This window comes from Mus caroli, unplaced genomic scaffold (assembly GCF_978045245.1).
Source record: "Mus caroli unplaced genomic scaffold, Mus_caroli_1 scaffold_14, whole genome shotgun sequence".
Lineage (NCBI taxonomy): Eukaryota > Metazoa > Chordata > Mammalia > Rodentia > Muridae > Mus > Mus caroli.
This window is the reverse complement of record NW_028227269.1, coordinates 69,754,892-69,774,984: the sequence shown is the minus strand read 5'-3', so window position 1 is coordinate 69,774,984 and position 20,093 is coordinate 69,754,892. Positions and strand designations below refer to the sequence as shown.

General features: G+C 45.4%; 1 protein-coding gene across 2 annotated transcripts; it reads right to left on the bottom strand.

The window, feature by feature from the left end:
• Positions 1 to 280: 280 nt before the first annotated feature.
• Dact1 (dishevelled binding antagonist of beta catenin 1) lies at positions 281 to 10,461 on the bottom strand. Of its 2 annotated transcripts, none has more exons than XM_021179202.3 (4): positions 10,030 to 10,461; positions 7,363 to 7,495; positions 6,240 to 6,395; positions 281 to 3,328 (listed from the first exon to the last, which is right to left on the bottom strand). In XM_021179202.3, exons 1-4 carry the CDS (start codon positions 10,351 to 10,353, stop codon positions 1,494 to 1,496), a joined length of 2,448 nt encoding a protein of 815 aa, XP_021034861.1. In that variant the 5' UTR covers positions 10,354 to 10,461; the 3' UTR covers positions 281 to 1,493. The 2 variants fall into 2 exon arrangements, with proteins under 2 accessions (XP_021034861.1, XP_021034862.1); XM_021179203.3 differs by having other exon boundaries at positions 281 to 3,217.
• Positions 10,462 to 20,093: the final 9,632 nt, after the last annotated feature.

Below are 20,093 nucleotides of genomic sequence, written 5' to 3'. Positions count from 1 at the left end.
GACAGAAGAGTTTACAACCACCAGTAACTCCAGTTAATTCTTGTGACCTCCACAGGCACCAGCCAAACACGTGGTCCGCATCCACGGGTGCAGGCAAAGCACTCACACGCAAAAATAGAACTCATAAACCTAATTTAATTTTTTTTTAAAAAAGGTTTCCGATTCATTATCCTCTCTGAGCTGGGTAAAACCTATTTAATTATTGCAAATAATATTCTACTCTAGAACAAGTCTAATGTAAATCTCAAAAATAACACCAACAGCCGGCACACGATTTATAGGTGTAAACATCTGGTTTTTATAACAAATAACAAAGTTTAACAGCAATAAAACAAATCATTTAGTACAGCATATAATGTGTTATATTAAATTTACACAATGATATATATATAAAACACATACTGTTTATATCATACAGTAATTCAACAACAGGAATATCAAAACAGGAATCCAAGGAACGACTACTCATGCACAAAACATGCATAGATCAGTATTTTAAAAACTCTATTTTACACAATACTGTTTACCAAAAGCTTTTTTAAAAAAATGTAATGCCCTTCCAGATAAGTCAGCGGTCCGGTGAGGGCTGAACTGCACTACTGTTCAGGTCAGTGCTTGGTGAGAGCAATTCTGTTTGGGCTTGGAGTCAAGCCCAGTAAGGGGGAATTTCTTTGCGCCAAGGGACCAACACTTTATCCCAAAGGCAAGCCCTCTAAGGGACAAACAGTTGTATTGGCTACAAATTAGGAGCAGAGAGATAGAAAGGCATCAAAAACTGCTGGATATATGGCCCATGAAAGGACTACTGTAACGAAAGCTGAGGCACTACAGGTGGCAAAGGTTTTTGTGAATCCTTTTAAGGTCCTATCAGTCTCCCTATCCAGTTTACCACCTCCAGATTAAAAGTCTGGTCTACTAAGTTCTAAATCCAGTAAAAAGTGTACTTCTAAGAAGAAAATAGGATGGAGAGACATCGTAGAGTGTTGACTATATAAAAAATTTACAGAAAGCAATGACTGTTTTGCTTGTTTGTTTGTTTGTTTTTTTCTACCTACTCTACACAATTGTATACGATGCCCCTCAACCTGAAAGCCCTTTCAGGGACAAAACCCTAAAGGATCAAGGAGCGAGTTCACGGCTTAAAATTTTTATCCACGGACCTTGGAAACAAAAGGTCTCATCCAAATAAAACTTGAACATCACACACCTGTACTTGGTCAGACACTCGGACGAAACATCTGATAATCAAAATGCATTCACTATCACCACCACTAAGACCTCAATATTCACTTCTAACTAGCGATACATCCTTCACCTTCCATTAAAGGCACTAGCGTCCATACATGACCGCGAGACATAATTTATCTTGGGTTTATCCTAGTGAAAGGAAAGTATTCCACTTAAGTAAGACACAAATATTAAGACAACACCTTTTTCTTTTTTCTTTTTTTCAGAGACTAGGGGGAGGAGAAGACACTCGCTACATCAGCTACTCAAACGGTAGTCATCAGTTTCAAAGAGCCAGAGCGGAAGCGGAGGATCTTCTTCTTGAGGTTGTGCGAGGCCTTGATTTTGACAAAGGTTTTTGTGGGACGGGTGTGGAGGTCTGGGGCTGTGACCGTTTGAATCGGGAGAGTCTGGACAAACTGGGACCAGATTAAACCCCCGCTCTCCTCCGAGTCGCTCGTGGTGGTGCTCTCGCCCACGAAGTCGCCTTCGCTCACGCTGGACTCGCTGTCGCCGAAGCAGTTGGTGGTGTAGTTGCTCTGCTCGTCCTCGCTGGTGTCCACCACCGTGGAGTGGAAGAGCGACTCGCACTCCGCCGAGTACTCGGAGTCGCTGGGCACGTAGGCATAGGGGCTGGCGTACGGCAGGGCCACAGCCACCGGGTAGGCAGCCCCATGCTCCCTGCGAGCCCTCCGGGCCCTCCGCAGGGCTTCTTCGTAGGAGACCTCGGCCGACGACTTCCACCGCCGGTAGTCGGTTCGCTTGTGCTTCGGTTTGGCCACCACCGGCTCCCGGCCATGCGCGTGCGCCCTGCTACCCGCCCGATGGCCGCCGGTGCCCAGGGCCCTGCCGGGAAGGCCAGCGTCCTGCAGCCCGCCACTGCGCCGGCTCTTGGCGGAGGTCTTCCTGAGTTTCTTATTTGTATCCGAGTCGTCTGGGAAACGGCACTTCTTGCCTGCCGCCCGCGGTTTCTCCCTGACGGTGGGCAGGCCGTGTTCCATGGCTGCCTGGCCGCGGGCCTTCAAGGTGGCGCTCCTTGCGACACCCGGGTTCCTGTGTGCACGGTGAGGCCTGGCGGCCGCCTGCTGCCCCGGAATGAACTGAGCTTTCACCAGATGCCCTTCCTCGAGGCTTTGAGACGAGCCCTCGCTTTTGAAGTCCAAGGCCGGCCTGTCCAGTGCGGGCACAGCCTGGAGGCTGTTCTTCTGCGACATCTTTTTCGGGAGCTGCAGGACTTTGCTCTCTGCGGGGGCGACAGGGCCTCTGCCAGGACTTGTTTTAGGAGAAACAGCGGAGGCCTGATTGCTTTCCTTCATGGATTCCCCCAGCCCGGCTTGACACCTTGTGAGCTCTTGAGAGGCTGCCTTGGCGGCTTTGGGCAGATGCTTGCTTTGGGGTTCCATGGCGACGCCTGCCGAGCAGCTCTCCGGCAGAGCCAACCTCTTGCTTTCTAACTGGTCTGTCTTTGAGTCTTTGGACCTCTGCTTAGGAGGGGAGAATGGCCCGTTTTCCAAAGAGGTTATTCCCCCAGCGGGCAAACACATCTGTTTTGTATTCTTGAGGTTCACACTGCTGCCCGGTGGGACGCCACTAGGGGCCCTGACACACACACTTCCATTCCTCAGAAGGCCCTTGGTAGGGTCAGCGTTCACACTGGTTCTAGGTTTATTGGTCCTTACAGGGTGTGTTTTCTTCTGCACGAGGCTCAGAATGTACCCATCCATTTTCTTACTGGATGCAGGATGGGAAGCGGACCACAAACTGCTTGGAGATGTCAGGGAATTGTCTGTTTTGGTGGCGTTCAGTTCAGATCCAATGCAGATGTCGCTGGCATGGTTCCCAAGCCCCTCCTCTTCCCTCAGAGAGTTGCCCGTCAGACAAAGGAGAAACATTGGGCTCTGCACAGCCACAGCATGAAGTGGACTGGGGTAGCGATATACGTCATTCCCGTTTTTAGACACAAGGTCACACTGGTATTTAGGATTCACATCTGCAATGACATCAAGGGAATTAAATTGTGGTGTGGAGGGGGAACTGCACACTGTCCCTGAGGCCTGGTCTTCACAGGGGCCGCCTTTACATTCCAACCATCCTATGAGATCTGAAAAACATGTAAAGACACACTGAAGAAATGAATCGGTAGAGCCACTTCGACTCTGACCAGAGTTACTAAGGTGAACTGGGTGGAGACAGAGTAGCAAAGGATCGAGAACTAGTCCACACTTGTTCCTCTGCAAGCTTACTTGAAGCGCATGGATGACTGAATGACAGCAAGCACTATTCAAGAATTTTGACCAAAAAAAAAAAAAAAAAGATAGCCATTCATAATGCTCTGAAACTACTGAATAATGTAAGGAAATACTTCATGAAGCTTAGTGAAAATCATGATATCAATCAGGATAAAACTTTATGCAAACAAACTCTGACATGAAGCACATCAAAATCCTAACGGTACCTTCCAGTGTGATAAGTGAAAAGCAATATTTACTTTCTGTTTCCAATAACTGCACCTTAGAACTTTTTGTTTTCTTTTTCTGGTCTACTCTCCTTCCTCTGGTTTCTCTTTAAAATATTTAAGACACTTGCTGTGGCCATTTTTGTATTTTTTTAAAAACAAAAAAATACAAAATGGAATCCATTTAAACATAACTATCCTTTGTGGGGAAAAAAATCAATAAAACAGATCAAGGCTTTTTAAAGGAGTGCTCTTATTTTTAACTTTGCTTATGTGTTAGTGCACCTGAGTGTGGTGCCCACAGAGGTGAGAAGAGGACCAGATCCTCTGGAGCTAGAATTACAAGCCGTCGTAAGCCACCTAAGGTGGGTGTTCTACAAAAGCAGTGTGCGCTCTGAATCACCAAGCCTTCTCACCAGCCCCCAGATCGTATTACAATAACAACTAATAAAATTTAACAGTCACCGTATACCTTTAACAGTGACAGAAAAGACAATATTTTAATAGGGTAAGGAATTTTTAAAGTTTGAGCAGTTTTGAAGGATAAATTTGTTGGGGCTAGAGACAAGGTTCAGCAGTTAAGAGCGCCTGCTACTCTCAGGGAGGGCCTGGGTTCAGTTCTCAGCACCACACGGCTGCTCGGAGCCCTGACAGCCCTAGAGGACCCTATGCCTCTTCTGGTCTGTGGACACTGTACACATGTGGTGAACTTACTCAACATTCATACACATAAAATCCTATTTTAAAAGAAGCTTCTTATATTTCAAAACTGTCCATGTCAAAATACAATGAAACAAGAGGGAGGGAGGGAGAGAGGGAGGGAGGGAGGGAGAAGGAGGGAGGGGGGAGGAGGGAAGGGGGGGAATGAGACCTCCCTAGCTAACACCATTTCCCATTATCCTCCCCAGTACCTTAAAACCCCGCTCTTTGCCTTAAAGTCACATTTGCCTATGAGCTGCCATTTATCTCCTGTCTCTACTTAGAGCAGACAAAACTGTCTCCCAAGACCCAGCCCAACTGTCTCAGTTATATAAGGATGTGGCATTTGGAAGCACTAGGGGTCTGTCTTGGAGGAAAACCTGTCCAACGTGCCTCTTAATGGGTTTATAAAGTTTCCCTCTGAAACCAGATCTGCGGGGTGATGGGAAGCAATCAACAGTGAACTTGAGGCCCAGACACGAGACTGACACGAGATAACAGGGTTCTGTGCTCTCCCAAATGGTCGATTGCTGCTGACAACACACACTGTACAAACAGAAAGGCTTGACCAATTAGCAACCTCAGCTGCTCAGTGTGCTGTCTGCTTTGTTGGACTCAATCAGCCTTGTACTTGGATGAAAACCATGAACGTTGTGGCCCATCCTGCTGCCACCCCCAGCTCCAATCCTCTTGCTTTCTCTGCTGTTCTGTTACCAAAATACAACAGGAATAAGGGGGAGCTCTTGAGTTCTGACTTTCAGGGGCAACTCTCAAGTGGAAATGTCTCACAATACCTGTGGCTGCAGGCCACTTAAAAACAAAAACAACAGATGAGATGGCTGAACATAGCCATTTCTGAATTCCCTTGGAGTGGTGGCAGAACATAAGTTAGATCTGAGTTTGAGTCCTGCTATGGCCCAACTATGTAACCTTAAATCGTTTAAATAAGCTCACTAGGCCTCGGGTCTTTTATATTTAATTTTATGTGTATGTGCCTGAGGGTGTGTATATATACCATGTGTGCAGGAACCTGCAAAGGTCAGACCCCTGGACCAAGAGTTACAGATGGTTATACTGAGACCTGAGCCCAAGTTCTCTACAAAAGCAGTAAGTGCTTTTAACTGCTGAGCCATCTCTCCAGCCCCTCATTTTCTTTTCTTAACTGTACCCCAAATGTTAACAATTGCACCCTGAAAACCTGTTGGGAAAATTCAAGGAAGATAAATATATACAGGTCATCATAAGTTCTTCCATACTTGCAATATCATGCCTGTCTGGGGCAGTGGAGAATTATGACATACAGACTATGGGCAGTTTCATTATGTGGAGTATTCTGAGAAGCTATTATGTGGAAGGGCCACCACTCCCAAAGTGTCAGCAGTCCTTGGCTAGACTGATGGACATAAAAAAAAAAGAGACAGAGAGAGAGATAGCCAGGGGTACCCCAGAAACACAAAGAAGAAGATAGAAATGGGGCTGTAGATGAATAGTATGTGTTTAATGAAAAGCCCTGGATTCAATCACCAACATCAGAAAGGGGTGAGAAAAGAAGGAGGGAGAGAGGGAGGGAGGGAGAGGGAGGAAGGGGAGATGTTAAACAGCAAAGAACCAGAGCTCTGTCTCTCTAATACAGGGACAATTCCTCCAAGAGTAAGGTGCCTTTCTAATTCCATAATGTAAAGCCGACTGTCACCAAAGAGCTGGGGAGTGTAGATGTTCCTCTAAGTCAAACTGTGGCATTGAGTACACGCAGCACACTGCCCAAATTATTTCCTATCAAAAGATAGCTGAAGCTACATAGCCATAAAGACCCCTGACCTCTTCCAATTAGAGCTTCAGTCCATGCTAAAATCCTTACCTGCAGATTTGGGGCAACCTTCTGAGATGGTCAAGGCCGCCTCCAAGGGGCTGCAGAAGCAGGTGCTGGAATGGCAACTGGACAAACACTCACTGAACACGGAGTTCGAGGAGTTAGAGAGGGAGCCAGAAGCTCCATCACTCAGCTCATAAAACCCTACAAGGAAAAGGATGGCTGGAATTAGGATCCTATCAAGCAATAACACACCATTATGTTAAAAAGACAAGAGGCAGGCTGGAGAGGTGGCTCAGCGCTTAAGAGCACTGACTGCTCTTCCAGAGGTCCTGAGTTCAAATCCCAGCAACAACATGGTGGCTCCCAACTATCTGTAATGGAATCCAATACATAAAATAAGTAAATCTTTTAAAAAATAATCATTTAAAAAGGCCAGAGGCTGGCACATCAAAGAAAAGGAAAACTCATTTTTGTTCCCAGTTCTTTGTGTGTGCAGGAGGGGGGGGGGTGTATCACACAAATGGTAGATTTTTAAACAAAATTAAGTATATGGTTTTATTTCAAATATTTCTTAGAGAAGGCAAAAATCATGTAACACTAGAGACAGTTCAAAGTTCCTTTCATCCTACTTTCTGTCCCATCTTTAAAGGTGTGAAAAAAAAGGAACCCACATCTGCCAGACCCTCAACTTTACCAGGAATGTTTCAGAAGGAATAACTGGTTTCTCTGGGTATGGCTGGGTACGGTGGCTCGTGCCTATAATCCCAGCATTCAGAAGGCTGAAGCTGGAGGACGGGGGTAGACTCAAGGCCAGCCTGGGCTACAAAAACAAAACCACTCAAGTAAATAGTATAAGAAAAAAGAAACTTAAGGAGCCAAATGGCTTAAAAGAAGGGGAAACTGCAGCCATCTCAGGAAGCTGAAGTGTGACTAATTTTCTAGACCAGATCTGATTTCTCAGGTTTCAAAGGAGGTCTGTTTGCGCTTCCAGAAATCTGAATGGAAGTCTGTCGTTTTAAAACTCAAGGATCACTGGGCAGCTCAACCCCATTATTGAAAATCTTATAGGGTTGAATTTACTTCCCCCTCGAGCAAATGAATGGTGGGCTACTGTTCAGTTGTTTTCACACTGGAAATAAACGCTAGATCCACTCGCTCGCTCACTCACCTGAGCTAGGCCGGCTGTCTGTCTCCAGGTGCTCTTCAGAAGTCTTCTCCACATCCAGTCTCAGGTCACTTATCTGCTTGTCAAGTTCTTGCAACTGATTCAACAAACCCGCGTCTCTTCTCCTCAAACAATTCTGATTAGAGAGAAGCAGGAAAAGAATATAAACAAAGAAGCACATAGTGACAAAACCTGAAAGTCCCCCATGGAAGCCACTCCTCTGAGTGTCCCCAAGCCCTTTTAGATCAAAATGCTACTGCATAATCAGAAGGCGAGGCATGCCCTCTATCTTTAGATCTTTCTCAAAAATTTTTTGGGGAGCTGGTGAGATGGCTCAGTGGGTAAGAGCACCTGACTGCTCTTCTGAAGGTCCAGAGTTCAAATCCCAGCAACCACATGGTGGCTCACAACCATCTGTAATGAGATCTGACTTCCTCTTCGGGAGTGTCTGAAGACAGCTACAATGTACTTACATATAATAAATAAATAAATCTTTAAAAAAAAATTTTTTTGGTAACACAAATTTTGTTCATTAAAAATAATATCAGGGCTATAGCATGGCTCATGGGTAAAGATGCTTGCTGTCCAGGCCTGGTCATCTGAATTCAGTCCCCTGAACCCGGGACAGGAGGGGAGAAACAGCTCCTGGAATTGGTCCTCAGACCTCCACAGGAGGGATATGCCACACCAATGCACTCATTTGCATACACCAATCACACAATAAATTTTGAATATATATGTGGCTGAGTTGTAGTTCCTTGGTAGAGATCTTGGCTATTGTGCCTGTGTTCGATACCTGGTACTGCAAGGTTGGAAAAGAGTTGTTTTTAGCTTTTACGAATCTATGCAAACTGACTTTTTATAGGTCCGGCGGGCAAGGAGTTTGCATAGACTTCGAATCATCTGGTGTGCAGCCAGTTTAAAGAAAATCCTTCACAGTGGGCTCTTGAAGTCAAAGTAACAGATTTTCTACATTACACTCTAATCTTTCTTAGGTGAGGTTTTCTGGCCAAATGTCATGGCCTACAGAATTTTGTTTTCTATTAGTTGCTTAGTGGGGCTTAATCAGTCTTAAGGCCTTTGAAAGTGAGAAATTAATACTAATAGCCAGCGCCAAGTATAATGTGAGCTGGCAGAATCCAAAACCCTCCAGGGAAAGCTCGTCAAGATTTGAACTCAGCTTGGGTTTCCCAAGGTGACAGATTGATTGTGCTAACTCACACTGCCATCTAGTGCTCCCCACTGCTGGAAAAGCAAAAGAACTCAAAAGGCATCTGGTTTAAATCAAGAATGCCAAGTCTACAAATGAAAATAGTACCATAAACATTGACTGGAGTGGAATTCTCCTGACAGACACACTGCCTTGCTCCCCTGAAGCGGACAATAGGAATGCGCTGCTCTCAATCTTGAGATTCGGGGAAAAAAAAAAAAAAAGGTGCTATTGTACAAGACAATACTGAAATGTAAACGACCAGTCACAACCAGAAAGAACTGGCTCAAATTCACGTACATACAATTCTATTCTTCTACCAAAGAAACAGTAAAAATGCCAAAACAGAGCTATTGCACAAACCACAGCACACATCCTTACAAAATAGATACATGGTCCTTGCTCTCGACCTATGACTTCTGAAAGCTTAGAGACGCAAGCCATATGCTTGTGTGCCAAAAATTGAATTTCATCAGAAAAAAAATGAATTAAGTAAAAGCACTTTGATGCTCTGTAACTACACACAAAAAAAAAATCTAGAAAACACGTGACAACCCACAACATCACTTTCAGAGGGCCATTATCTAGCTTAAGTAGTCTAATACAACACGCTGGGATAAGAATCTTTTTGCTGTTTCCAAAACTACATTTTGAGGTCACTGAAACAAAGCTGCCGCCATTATTTGGAGGCAGCATCAAAAGCTGTTCTCAACACATGAAGGTCCAAAGTTCTTTTTCTTCCTTGCTAATGAAGACTGCACAGAACGACTGAGACAGTGACAGAAATCCAATAAGATAAATACTCCCAGCGAGCAGGTTCTCTCTTCTCCCACCTCCACCACCAAGCACAGCTGGCGGACCGGATAAAAGAGGAGGGGGCAGGGTCTCCGGCCAAATTGCCAGTATTTGCATCTAGTTTTAGCTGCCTTATACAAAGGACTTCTATTTAAAACTAAGCACCAGCCCAGGCAAAAGAGACTTGCAGGAGAGAAAGCACCGGGTAGGGCACGGCTCCCAGCAGGAGCTTCGCCGTAACCGTAAAACTCAATGTTGGACAGTTAGGCAAGCAACAAGCCTCTTCCTCGCTTTTGTGCGCACCCCCGCCCCCCTTCCCGGGGTGGGATAACCAGGGAGACCACAAGGTGAAATGGCATTTTAAGTGGGGGTTGCAAACCTCGGAGGAAGGGGGCATGCAGTAGCCTAACTTTCAGACTGGAACCAAGGGACTCCAAGAATTCCAAATGCAGGATAGAAGAACAGCCACCCCTCCCCGCAATCCGCCAGCTCCTCAGGTGACACAAAGCAGGCATCCGCTAGCAACGCGTGGAAGTCACGGGCAGCGGGCATCCGCGACACCACGGGCTCAGGGAAAATCGAGGTGGGGGTCACGTCGCGGCCAGGGATCCCACTGCCAGAAGCCATCAGCCCACCCTCCAGCCAGGCCACCGGCCACCACCTACCAACTGCCTTCGCAGCAGCAAGATGTTCTCTTCCAGGAACTTCTCCTCCAGGCGGCTGCGCTGCGCCGCGTCCCCCCGCAGCTCCCCGGCGCGCGGCGCGACGGTCCCCACGGTCCCGGAGCAGCGCAGCGCACCGCGCACCAGCAGCTCTTGGCGTTGCCGCAGGTATCCCAGCTCCGCCAGCCCCGCCAGCGTGGCCTCCTGGCGCTCGCGGGTGCGCTGCCGCTCCGTGTCCGCCTCGCCCCTCTCGCGCCAGCGCCCCTCGGCCTCCGCGCCCCGGCCGGGGCTCAGCGGCTCGGGCTCGCGCGCTGCGTCCGGCTTCATGACCCCCCGAGGCCCCGCCAGCCCGGGAGCAGCAGTACACGCTAGGGCCCCGGCCGCGAGCTCATGCCTCCCGCACTCGCATCCCGCGCTGCTCCCGTCTGCCGCCCCGCAGCTGATAACGCCCCGGCCACGCTACGTCACTCCCGGCCCCGACACCCCGCCCGCCCGCCCGCCCGCCCGCCCGCCCGCCCGCCCGCCACCGCCTCCGCCGGCTCGCGGCGATCAGCTCCTGTCAGGCGCCCGGGCCGCCTGCGCCCCGCCCCGGCCCCGCCCCGGCTCCGCGCCCCCTTTTTCGGTCCGACGGCACCGCGGTCCCCTCGGCGCCGATTGGCTCGGCTCCATCTCCGGCAGCGGTGGCGGGTGAGGGCCGAGCATCTTGTTACAGCCAGCCCCGAGGGCCGGTCCGCGGGCGCCGTGGCTTTGGGCTCCCGGGACAACTTTCTGAAACTTAACCCCTTCCTCACGTGTCCACGCTCCAAGTCCTCACCCTTGGCTCTGGGTTTCTTCATCCCAAGCTAATGTCCACTCCGTACTCAGAACACCATTTCTTTGGACTTGGGTTTGGAGGTGGCCTTTGTTTTAAACTCTATTTTGTAACTGGAAGGGGAAAAAAAAAAAAAAACAATCAAGGACATTGTTCTAAAACTCTTTTTGTTTGTTTTAGCTTTTAATCGGAGCTTTGCTGAAGAAGGCCTTTCAAGTCTTACAGAAGGATGCTGTTGTGAGGCCAGCGGTCGTATCAATTCCTATAAAAGCCCAGACTTTATGAGGGGTGGCATGTGAGCACCTAGAGTTTGGGGGTTTTGTTTTGTTTTGTTTTATCGTTCCTTAGCTTCTGTTCACTAGAGCCCTGACTCCGAATCCAGACTGTCTGAATCTGATTCCTCTTTCATCCACGAATAGCAAGTTAACTGCCCTCCTTGTGCCTCCGTTTACCCAATAGTAAAATGGAGCTAACAGGCCGGTCTATTCTAAGAATTACAGTGGCAAACGACGTATAATACATATGCGGTGGTCCAACACATAAATCTTAAATAGTTATCGCTCTCCGGGAGGCGGAGGTGGCGCATGGCTTTTAGTCCCAGCACTTAGTAGGCAGAGGCAGGCAGATCCCAGGGTCGAGGACAGAGAGAGAGAACGATATTGTGCTGATGGGGTTTCTTCCCCCCACCCCAGGGGAACTTTTTTTAGAATTCCCCTAAAATACCATTCAGGATTTGACCTTGTGTCCTTGGGATGCCACTCAGTGGGTATTTCATTGGCACGGGGATCTATCTGGAAACGCCACTAGCTGGCTTATGGGAGCTGCACCTCATGCCTTGAATCCAAGAACCTCAGAAATTAAATTTAGGGAGTCACAATTTGAGATCATTAAGACAAAGTGTTCTATGAAGGAACACATTTCAGGTCATGATTTCGGAATTTTACACCTTTGTCCAGCTGCTCACTCCAGCAAGGAATTCTCTCTCTTTTTACTCTCTATGTGGTCTAATCTTCCAAGATCAATTTGTTCATGCCCCATGCCCCATACCCGTCCCCTCCCCCCTCCACCCCCCACTGGTTAACTGCATGAGTGCCTGGTCTTTCTCACACACTATTGTCTGGTTCTCTTTCTGGGCATACACAATCTGTGTGCTTAGGTGTTCCCTGCGTATCTTCTCTCCAGCTAGGCACAAAGCTCCCTGAAGGCAGGAACTGTTTTAATACCCTCATAGTACCAGTGCTCTCGCTAGGTACAAGGCCTAGAAGCATGCCACTAATAATTACCAGAGGACACTCTGGAGGATGCAAGATAGTTAGAAATTGTTCTTCTATTAGCATACTTTTAAACTCAATAGTTCCCACTTAATCTCTACAACAAATAGAATTAAGTTGACCTTTACCAAGAAGACGCAAACAAAAGCAAGCACTTCCATGCCTCACACTCACACCCGTTATCCCACACACACCTACACAAGCACCCCCACCCCCACCCTGCCTCCTACCTCCCACAGACATAAAAGGGAAGACAGCCTTGATTCGTAATTAGCATGATGTAAAAATGGAATCATATTCAGGTGTTCCCAGATGTACAAAGTTTACAGGACACACATTCTTTATGCCTCCTGTGTGTCAAACACTACACAAGAACTAATTTTGCTTCCTAGTTTCAGGAAGACAAATTTAGAATAATGTCCTGCCTTACATGACACAGGCCACTCTCCCAAGTCCTCTGCCATTGTTCCAATCTACTCATTTCTAAACAGACCTCTTGCTTTTCTAGTTCTGAATTAGGTTCCTTCTGGCTGGGTGGACCCTGTTATTGTGGCCTGTGCTATGTCACACATTGACAACTATATTTATATAGTTGAAGGGGTGGGAGAAGCTGAAACGTGTTTTTACACACTGCTAATAAATCTTGTTACAGCTGACAGACACGTCGCTGTGTCTCCAAACTTCTCCTCTACCTTCCCACCTCCCCCCCAACACACACACACACACACACACACACACACACACACACACACACACTGCTCCCCCACCAAATGTCCCTTTAGGCTGGCCTGTTAGTCCAAAGCAAGCCATTTGTCATAGCAGCTTGTTCATCTCCGGGAGAAAGCATTCACAACAAGTTTAAATATTAAAACTAATGTATGCAAAGGGTTCCAAAATGGGGGGCAGGGGTTTATGCTTTCCAAAGTATCCATTACACATTAATAAGTAATGCCGTTCATTCAGATGCCAATTAAAACAAACTTCGGCTTTCAAATGAAGTTCGAAGCAAGGAGCTCAATGCTGTAATTGTTTTTCCAGGAAAATTCCCAATGTCATCAGATTAAGTGTGACTGGCCTGGTTGCCCCTGTTCTCTGCTAAACCCAACAGACAAATACTCTCCTCTCTAGTTGAGCTTGCTGGATTTTCTTGATTCTTGAAGTCTGTTTTTCGTTTGTAGGTAACGAGGAAGCTGTTGCTAGTAGTCACCCACGGTCCCCTTCCATTACGAACAGGGTCTCACTTTGCTCTGTGGTCTTGATTTTTCTCCCTTTCTTTTAAGCAGCCACGGGAGCTTCTTCCTCTAATAGTGCAACTTATTTCTCTCCTTTCGAGTGGTGTTCAGCGCTAGTTTGGTCTTTCCCTCTTACTCTTCTCAGGAACCATGCGAGTGTGGCTTTAAAGACAGAATGGACCTGTTGCCTTGTGAATGCTACAAGCAAGAAAGCATGGGGGTTGAACACACCTCAACTGTGTAACATATGCTTAAAGATAGTTTCTAAGCAGTGCCAGAAAGGGCCCTTGCATCTCAGTATGAAGCTCCACCCTTGGACAGAACAATTCCAAAGAGCATCCCCATCGAAGTCTGAGCATCATTCTGCAAATTCCTTATCCTGCAGTGAATAGTCCATTGCAGACACAGCAAGGAGTATCAGTTCCACAGTTTGCAGTAGAGAAAAGCAACAAATGATGCTTGCAGCTTTTATGGTCAAACAGACAGGACTGCTGTAATTGAGGAAAGCTGTCTCCAGATAGGAGGAGGGGGAAGAAAGTGCAATCCTTTGGATTGGGTGATGACCACCATTTGAGGCTCTGGGATCAAAGCTCTAGCCAGACATCAAAGCCCATTTGAGTCTAGGGCCAAAAGAGCCACAGTGAACTAAACTTCATATACAGACTAATTATAGCTTGACCCCACAATCAGACGTCAGTGAGCACAGAGGAGAAAGAAAGCCGACATTGAAATAAAAGATCATCAAAAAAGAAAGTTGGTAGCAAAACTCGGCAACATCATGGCACTGAACACATGAAAAATCTTTTGAGGACAGAGAGGAATGGGGAAGGGTGTGGCAGACGGCATTCTCTGACAATGCTTGTGTTGTTTGAAAGACTGTGAAATAGTCTCTTCCATCCTCTGGGCTCCATGACCAAATACATCTCATCCCTGGGGGAAAAAAAGTTATCTTTTAGCTGGGTGTTAGTGTTAAAGAGGTGGCATATAACCAAGCTTTTGCTGAAGAGTCTCAGTGTGACTTCTGAAGATATCCATATGTCCAAGACTTACATGCTAATCACTGATGTGCCATCAACCCTGGATTTCAGTGCACTACCTATCATTTCTACCAGCCACCCTTACAGATGGCACACACAGTGTACCAAGCATACACAGTGAGTCCTCGAGAACACACCTTGGCTACTAACACCATGAAACAATGAAGAGTCTCTCATATCTAGCCAAATCCAGGTCACTTTCTTAAACAGTTATACCAGTTTGGTTTGTCCCCATTTCACTCTATTGAAAATGTTTTCCAGGGGCTGGAGTGATGGCTCAGCAGTTAAGGGCACTGGCTGCTCTTCCAGAGGTCCTGAGTTCAACTCCCAGCAACCACATGGTGGCTCATAACCATCTGTAATGGAATCCAATGCCCTCTTCTGGTGTGTCTGAAGACAGCGACAGTGTACTCATATAAATAAAATAAATAAATCTTTTAAAAAAATAGAAAGAAAGAAAGAAAGAAAGAAAGAAAGAAAGAAAGAAAGAAAGAAAGAAAGAAAGAAAGAAAGAAAGAAAGGAAGGAAGGAAGGAAGGAAGGAAGGAAGGAAGGAAGGAAGGAAGGAAGGAAGGAAATGTTCTCCATTTATTTAAAATTATCAACTTCACAAACTGATAAGCTTTTGCTTGCCTGATTTTAAGATCCAAAGACTATTTCTTTGTAAATAATCATGAGTGGTTTCTTTGTAAATAATCATGAGTGGCTTCTTAAAGTGGCGATCTCTAATGTATAACATGAGTACTTTCATAAGAAAGAAAAATACAGAAAGAAAGGTTCTTACAAGATAAAAGCAAACATGGGCCCATCCTCATTAGATTACACTTCTTTGGGTTTTGTGGTTTTGTTTTGTTTAAGACTTATTTGTTTTTATGTTGTGTATATGGGTATATGTTATGTTGTGTATATGCCTGCGTGTATGTCTGAGCACCACATGCACACAATATCTGTAGAAGCCAAGAGATGGTGTTGGATCCTATGGAACTGGAGTTAGAGCTGTTTGTGAAATCCCATGTAAGTACTGGGTCTTGAACCTGGGTCCTCTGGAAGAACAGCTATGTTCTTGATGGTTGAGCCATTTCTCTAGCCCTAGATTACACATTTTTAAATAAGTCTTTGCTTATTCAGTGGATTTTATGACATATATAATACACATTAAACATCAAGGATACAATGGTAATCCAGCAAGACACAGTCTCTTACTTGATGAGCCTTGAGTCTAGAAGGTGAAGCATCCTTGAGTAAATGAAGAGTAAATAAGTACAAAACTCTATGTTCATAGCAGCCCTATTTATAATAGCCAGAAGCTGGAAAGAACCCAGATGTCCCTCAACAGAGGAATGGATACAGAAATTATGGTACATTTACACAATGGAGTACTACTCAGCTATTAAAAAGAATGAATTTATGAAATTCCTAGCCAAATGGATGGACCTGGAGGGCATCATCTTGAGTGAAGTAACACAATCACAAAAGAACTCACACAATATGTATTCACTGATAAGTGGATATTAGCCCAAAACTTAGGATACCCAAGATATAAGATACAATTTGCTAAACGCATGAAACTCAAGAAGAATGAAGACCAAAGTGTGGACACTGTGCCCCTTCATAGAATTGGGAACAAAACACCCAGGGAAGGAGTTACAGAGACAAAGTTCGTAGCTGTGATGAAAGGATGGACCATTTAGAGACTGCCGTATCCAGGGATCCATCCCATAATCAGCTTCTAAACGCTGACACCATTGCATACACTTGCAAGATTTTGCTGAAAGGACCCAAATATAGCTGTCTCTTGTGAGACGATGCCGGGGCCTAGCAAACACAGGAGTGGATGTTCACAGTCAGCTATTGGATGTATCACAGGGCTCCCAATGGAGAAGCTAGAGAAAGTACCCAAGGAGCTAAAGGGATCTGCAACCCTATTGTTGAAACAACATGATGTACTAACCAGAACCCCAGAGCTCTTGTCTCTAGCTGCATATGTATCGAAAGATGGCCTAGTCGGCCATCAATGGAAAGAGAGGCCCATTGGACTTGCAAACTTTATATGCCCCAATATAGGGGAATGCCAGGGCCAAAAGAATGGGAATGGGTGGGTAGGGAAGTGGGGGGCGCTATGGGGGACTTTTGGGATAGCATTGGAAATGTAATTGAGGAAAATATGTAATAAAAATATTAAAAATTTAAAAAAAAAATAAGTACAAAACTACTATTAAAAAGAAACTCTAAAACACAATTGATGAGAATATTAAATTGGTAGAGCTACTGTAGAAAACAGCATTGAAATTCCTCAAAACAACAACAGCAGCAACAAAAAGAAGCCATTCCATTCCTGTATTTAAACCCCGAGGAAAAAATAAAGGTGACATGTCAAGGAGATATTTGCAGTCTCATGTTTAATGGAGCACTATTGACAAAAGCCAAGATTCAGGGTCAACCAAGGCTTTGAACAAACAAATGGATAAAGTGTGGTAGCTATACATGACTGAATATTAGCTGTAAAAATAAAATAAAAAAAGAATAAGATTTTGTCCTTTGTGGAAGCATAGAGGTTATATTAAGTAAATTAGGAATCGATGAATGTCAAATGTTCACACTTATATGTGGAAGTTAAAGAAACAGTTAATCAGGGCTGGAGAGATGGCTTAGAGGTTAAGAGCACTGACTGCTCTTCCAGAGGTCCTGAGTTCAATTCCCACCAACCATATGGTGGCTCACGACCATCTGTAATGGGATCTGATGCCCTCTTCTGGTGTCTCTGAAGACAATGATAGTGTACGAACATAAAATAAATAAAATCTTTTTATAAAAGAAACAGTTAATTACAAAGAAGTGGAAGTCAGAATTTGTAGAGGAGACTTCAAATGTTCACAATACAGGAGGCTGGAGAGATGACTCAGCCTTTAAGAGCACACTGCCCTTGCAGAGGACCTAAGTTCAGATCCCAGCGCCACATCAGGCAGCTTACACCCACCTAGAACTCTAATCGAGGAGATACGATACCCTCTTCTGGCCTCTGTAGACACATGTACTCACATTCACATACACAATATTTAAACATACAATAAATCTTTTTAAAAATCTGTCTTCCCAACATAGCCAAATGATAACTTTGAGGTGACATGTGTATGACAGTTACCACGATCCAATCATTAAACATTATATATAGGTACTGAAATATCCCTTTAACCAATAAAGATAAGCAGTTATTGTGTAACAATTAACTTTTTAATTATCAAAGCAGGTAAAGCCTCAATTATATATCAAACAAGTCACACTCAAGCGAATCAGGAAAAATATATTACTGTGTCTTTTCTTTTCTCCTCTAGGGCAGGGGATCAAACCCTGGACCTTGCACTTATAATGCAGGTACTTTACCACTGGGTGACATCCTCTGCCCACACAATGTATAGCTACCTTTTATAATGCTCAGGCTCCTTTCAAGGAAAAGCTTTTTTCTCAGTACTAGGGTCAGATCCAAGAGCTCATGAGTTTGTTAGGGAAGTGCTCTGTCACTGAATTTCTACAACAGCCTGGGAAGAATGTGATCTGTCGCTCTTTACTTTTTCATTTTAAAATGCAGGGTATGAAACGTAGGCTCAGGTGTCCATGAGTGAATATAGGGACCGAGAACTTGCAAATATTTCCCTTTGTCGCCCGCTGCTCACAACCTTGAGAGAGGGTCTCTTGCTGAATGAGTAGATCTTTAGTTTGTAATTTTGGCTATCTCTGGGGACTTGTCTCTGATCTATCAATATTGGGACAACAAACAGGCAAGGCCATGGGTGTGGGTGCTGGGGATTGGAACTCAGGTCCTCATGTTTGGTAGAGCAGGTGTTCCCCCAAATATTTACTCTTTAAACCCATATTTGGAACTTATAAAGGAAGATCTTTGCTCTATAAGGAAACAGTTCAATAGCCTCATCTAAATACCATTTATTGTTTAAATAAACTGCTGAAGATTAATTATCATATTTGTGTATGCATTACCTTTCCCATGGGACAATTACAGGGTAAAGAAACCGCATCACTCAAGGTGCAAAGGGGTATGTCCACTCATTGCTAAACTAGCACGGAGAATTGGTCAGAGAGGTGCTGTGCTGCTGAGGGCCCCAGTCTTTAACAGTGAAGCAGAAACTCTTGCAGGATCGCTTCTCAGCCTTTTGGCTAAGATCAAGTGTAGAAACTCTTTCAGGAATATACAACCGGCTCCGAAGTTTTCACCTTTTCTTCTCTGCACCCAGGTCTCTGAGACCAGGCAGAAAGGAATCAGAACTCAAAAGAAGTACCCATGCAGAGTTCTCAGACTATGTTTGCCTCCAAGACTCACACATCCACTTTAATTAAGACCCTTTGGGGGCCAAAGGATCCCAGTAGAAAAGCCCAGAGTGCATTATCACCTGAGAGAGGCTGAACGCTCACATTGCTGGCGGAGGCTTAGGCCGGGTCTGCCCCATGGAGGGCAGCTTCCTAATCCCTAGCACCTCAGACAGCACGTGTGAAGAGGAGCCGCTCCACTTCAAACCGGAGCTAGGCCTTGAGCCTGTTTGGACTGACAGGAAGGACCGAGCGGGGGGTGTGGGGGCTGTGAAAAGCCTTAGATTCAAAGCGACGTCAGCTGGCAGGGGGACAGTCACTTGCAGCACGGTGCTCCTGGAAGCTTAAACCTCAGCCTCCATCTCTTCACCCACCCCCATCCCGGAGCTGGCCTTCCTCCGCTGGGATTCTTTGAAGTCCATGAGGATGGTTTTGACAGCAGATGGGACAATTCACCACTGTTCAATTTGGTCCAGGAAGATGCAAATCAGGGAGACCCTGTTGCCTAGTGATAAAGAGCACTGTCCGGTTTGGTTTGGTTTGGTTTGGTTTGGTTTTGGCCATGGTGGTGGTGGGTGGTGGTGTTGGTGGTGGTGTTTGTTTGTCTGTTTGTTTTTGTTTTTAAACACCGAACTCTTCTTCTAGACTTCTAGAGGAGTCTGGCCGAGCCACACTTGGCTTTAAGAAGAAGCCGTTCTTGTAAACCAAAGACCCAGGTTCTGTCGTGGCACTCATGAAATAAATGGTGAACCGGTACAGGGTTTGGAACTCGGGTGGAAGGGGTTTGAATTCCAGCCACACTGCACTCATTTGGCTTTGACCTTCTCAGGCTTTTTTTTTTTTTTTCATGTGTAAAATGAAGTTTGTGAGTAACCTTTCCGTGGAAGTTATGAAAAATAAGTTTATCCATGGGCTTTGTACACACAGAGAGAATGTACAGTTAAGGATGAGAATTATCACTAAGTGTTTTGAAAGTCTTCATAAAGTATCATTTTTATTTTATTTATTTATTTATCTATTTATTTATTGTTTAATCTATGTATTTACCTATTTGAGTCAGGATATTTCTATGTAGCTTATACTCAATATATAAACAGGTGGTGGTTGTGCCTTCAATCTTAACACTTGAGGCTGAGGCAGAGGGATCTCTTGAGTTCAGGGCTAGCCTGGTTGACAAAGTGAGTTCCAGAACAACAGAGGCTACACAGAGAAACCCTACCTCAAAAAAAAAAAAAAAAAAAAACCAGCTATAAAAAAAGAATCCACTATGTAAGCTAGGGTTGCTCAAAGCCAAAGAGATTTGCCAGCTTCTGCCTTCTGAAGGAGGGAATTAAAGGCATGTGCCACTGCGCCTTGGAGTTTTCAGATATTTTGTTTAATTTTTGAGCTACAAGTAG

What these genes read in the sequence shown, in the direction of transcription:
- Dact1 (XM_021179202.3), bottom strand. Translation starts at nt 10,353, where the DNA reads ATGAAGCCGGACGCAGCGCGCGAGCCCGAGCCGCTGAGCCCCGGCCGG. An exon ending in TGCTGCTGCGAAGGCAGTTG is followed by an intron (nt 7,496 to 10,029) that starts GTAGGTGGTGGC and finishes CTCTCTAATCAG; the next exon opens with AATTGTTTGAGGAGAAGAGA. An exon ending in AGGTTGCCCCAAATCTGCAG is followed by an intron (nt 3,329 to 6,239) that starts GTAAGGATTTTA and finishes CATGTTTTTCAG; the next exon opens with ATCTCATAGGATGGTTGGAA.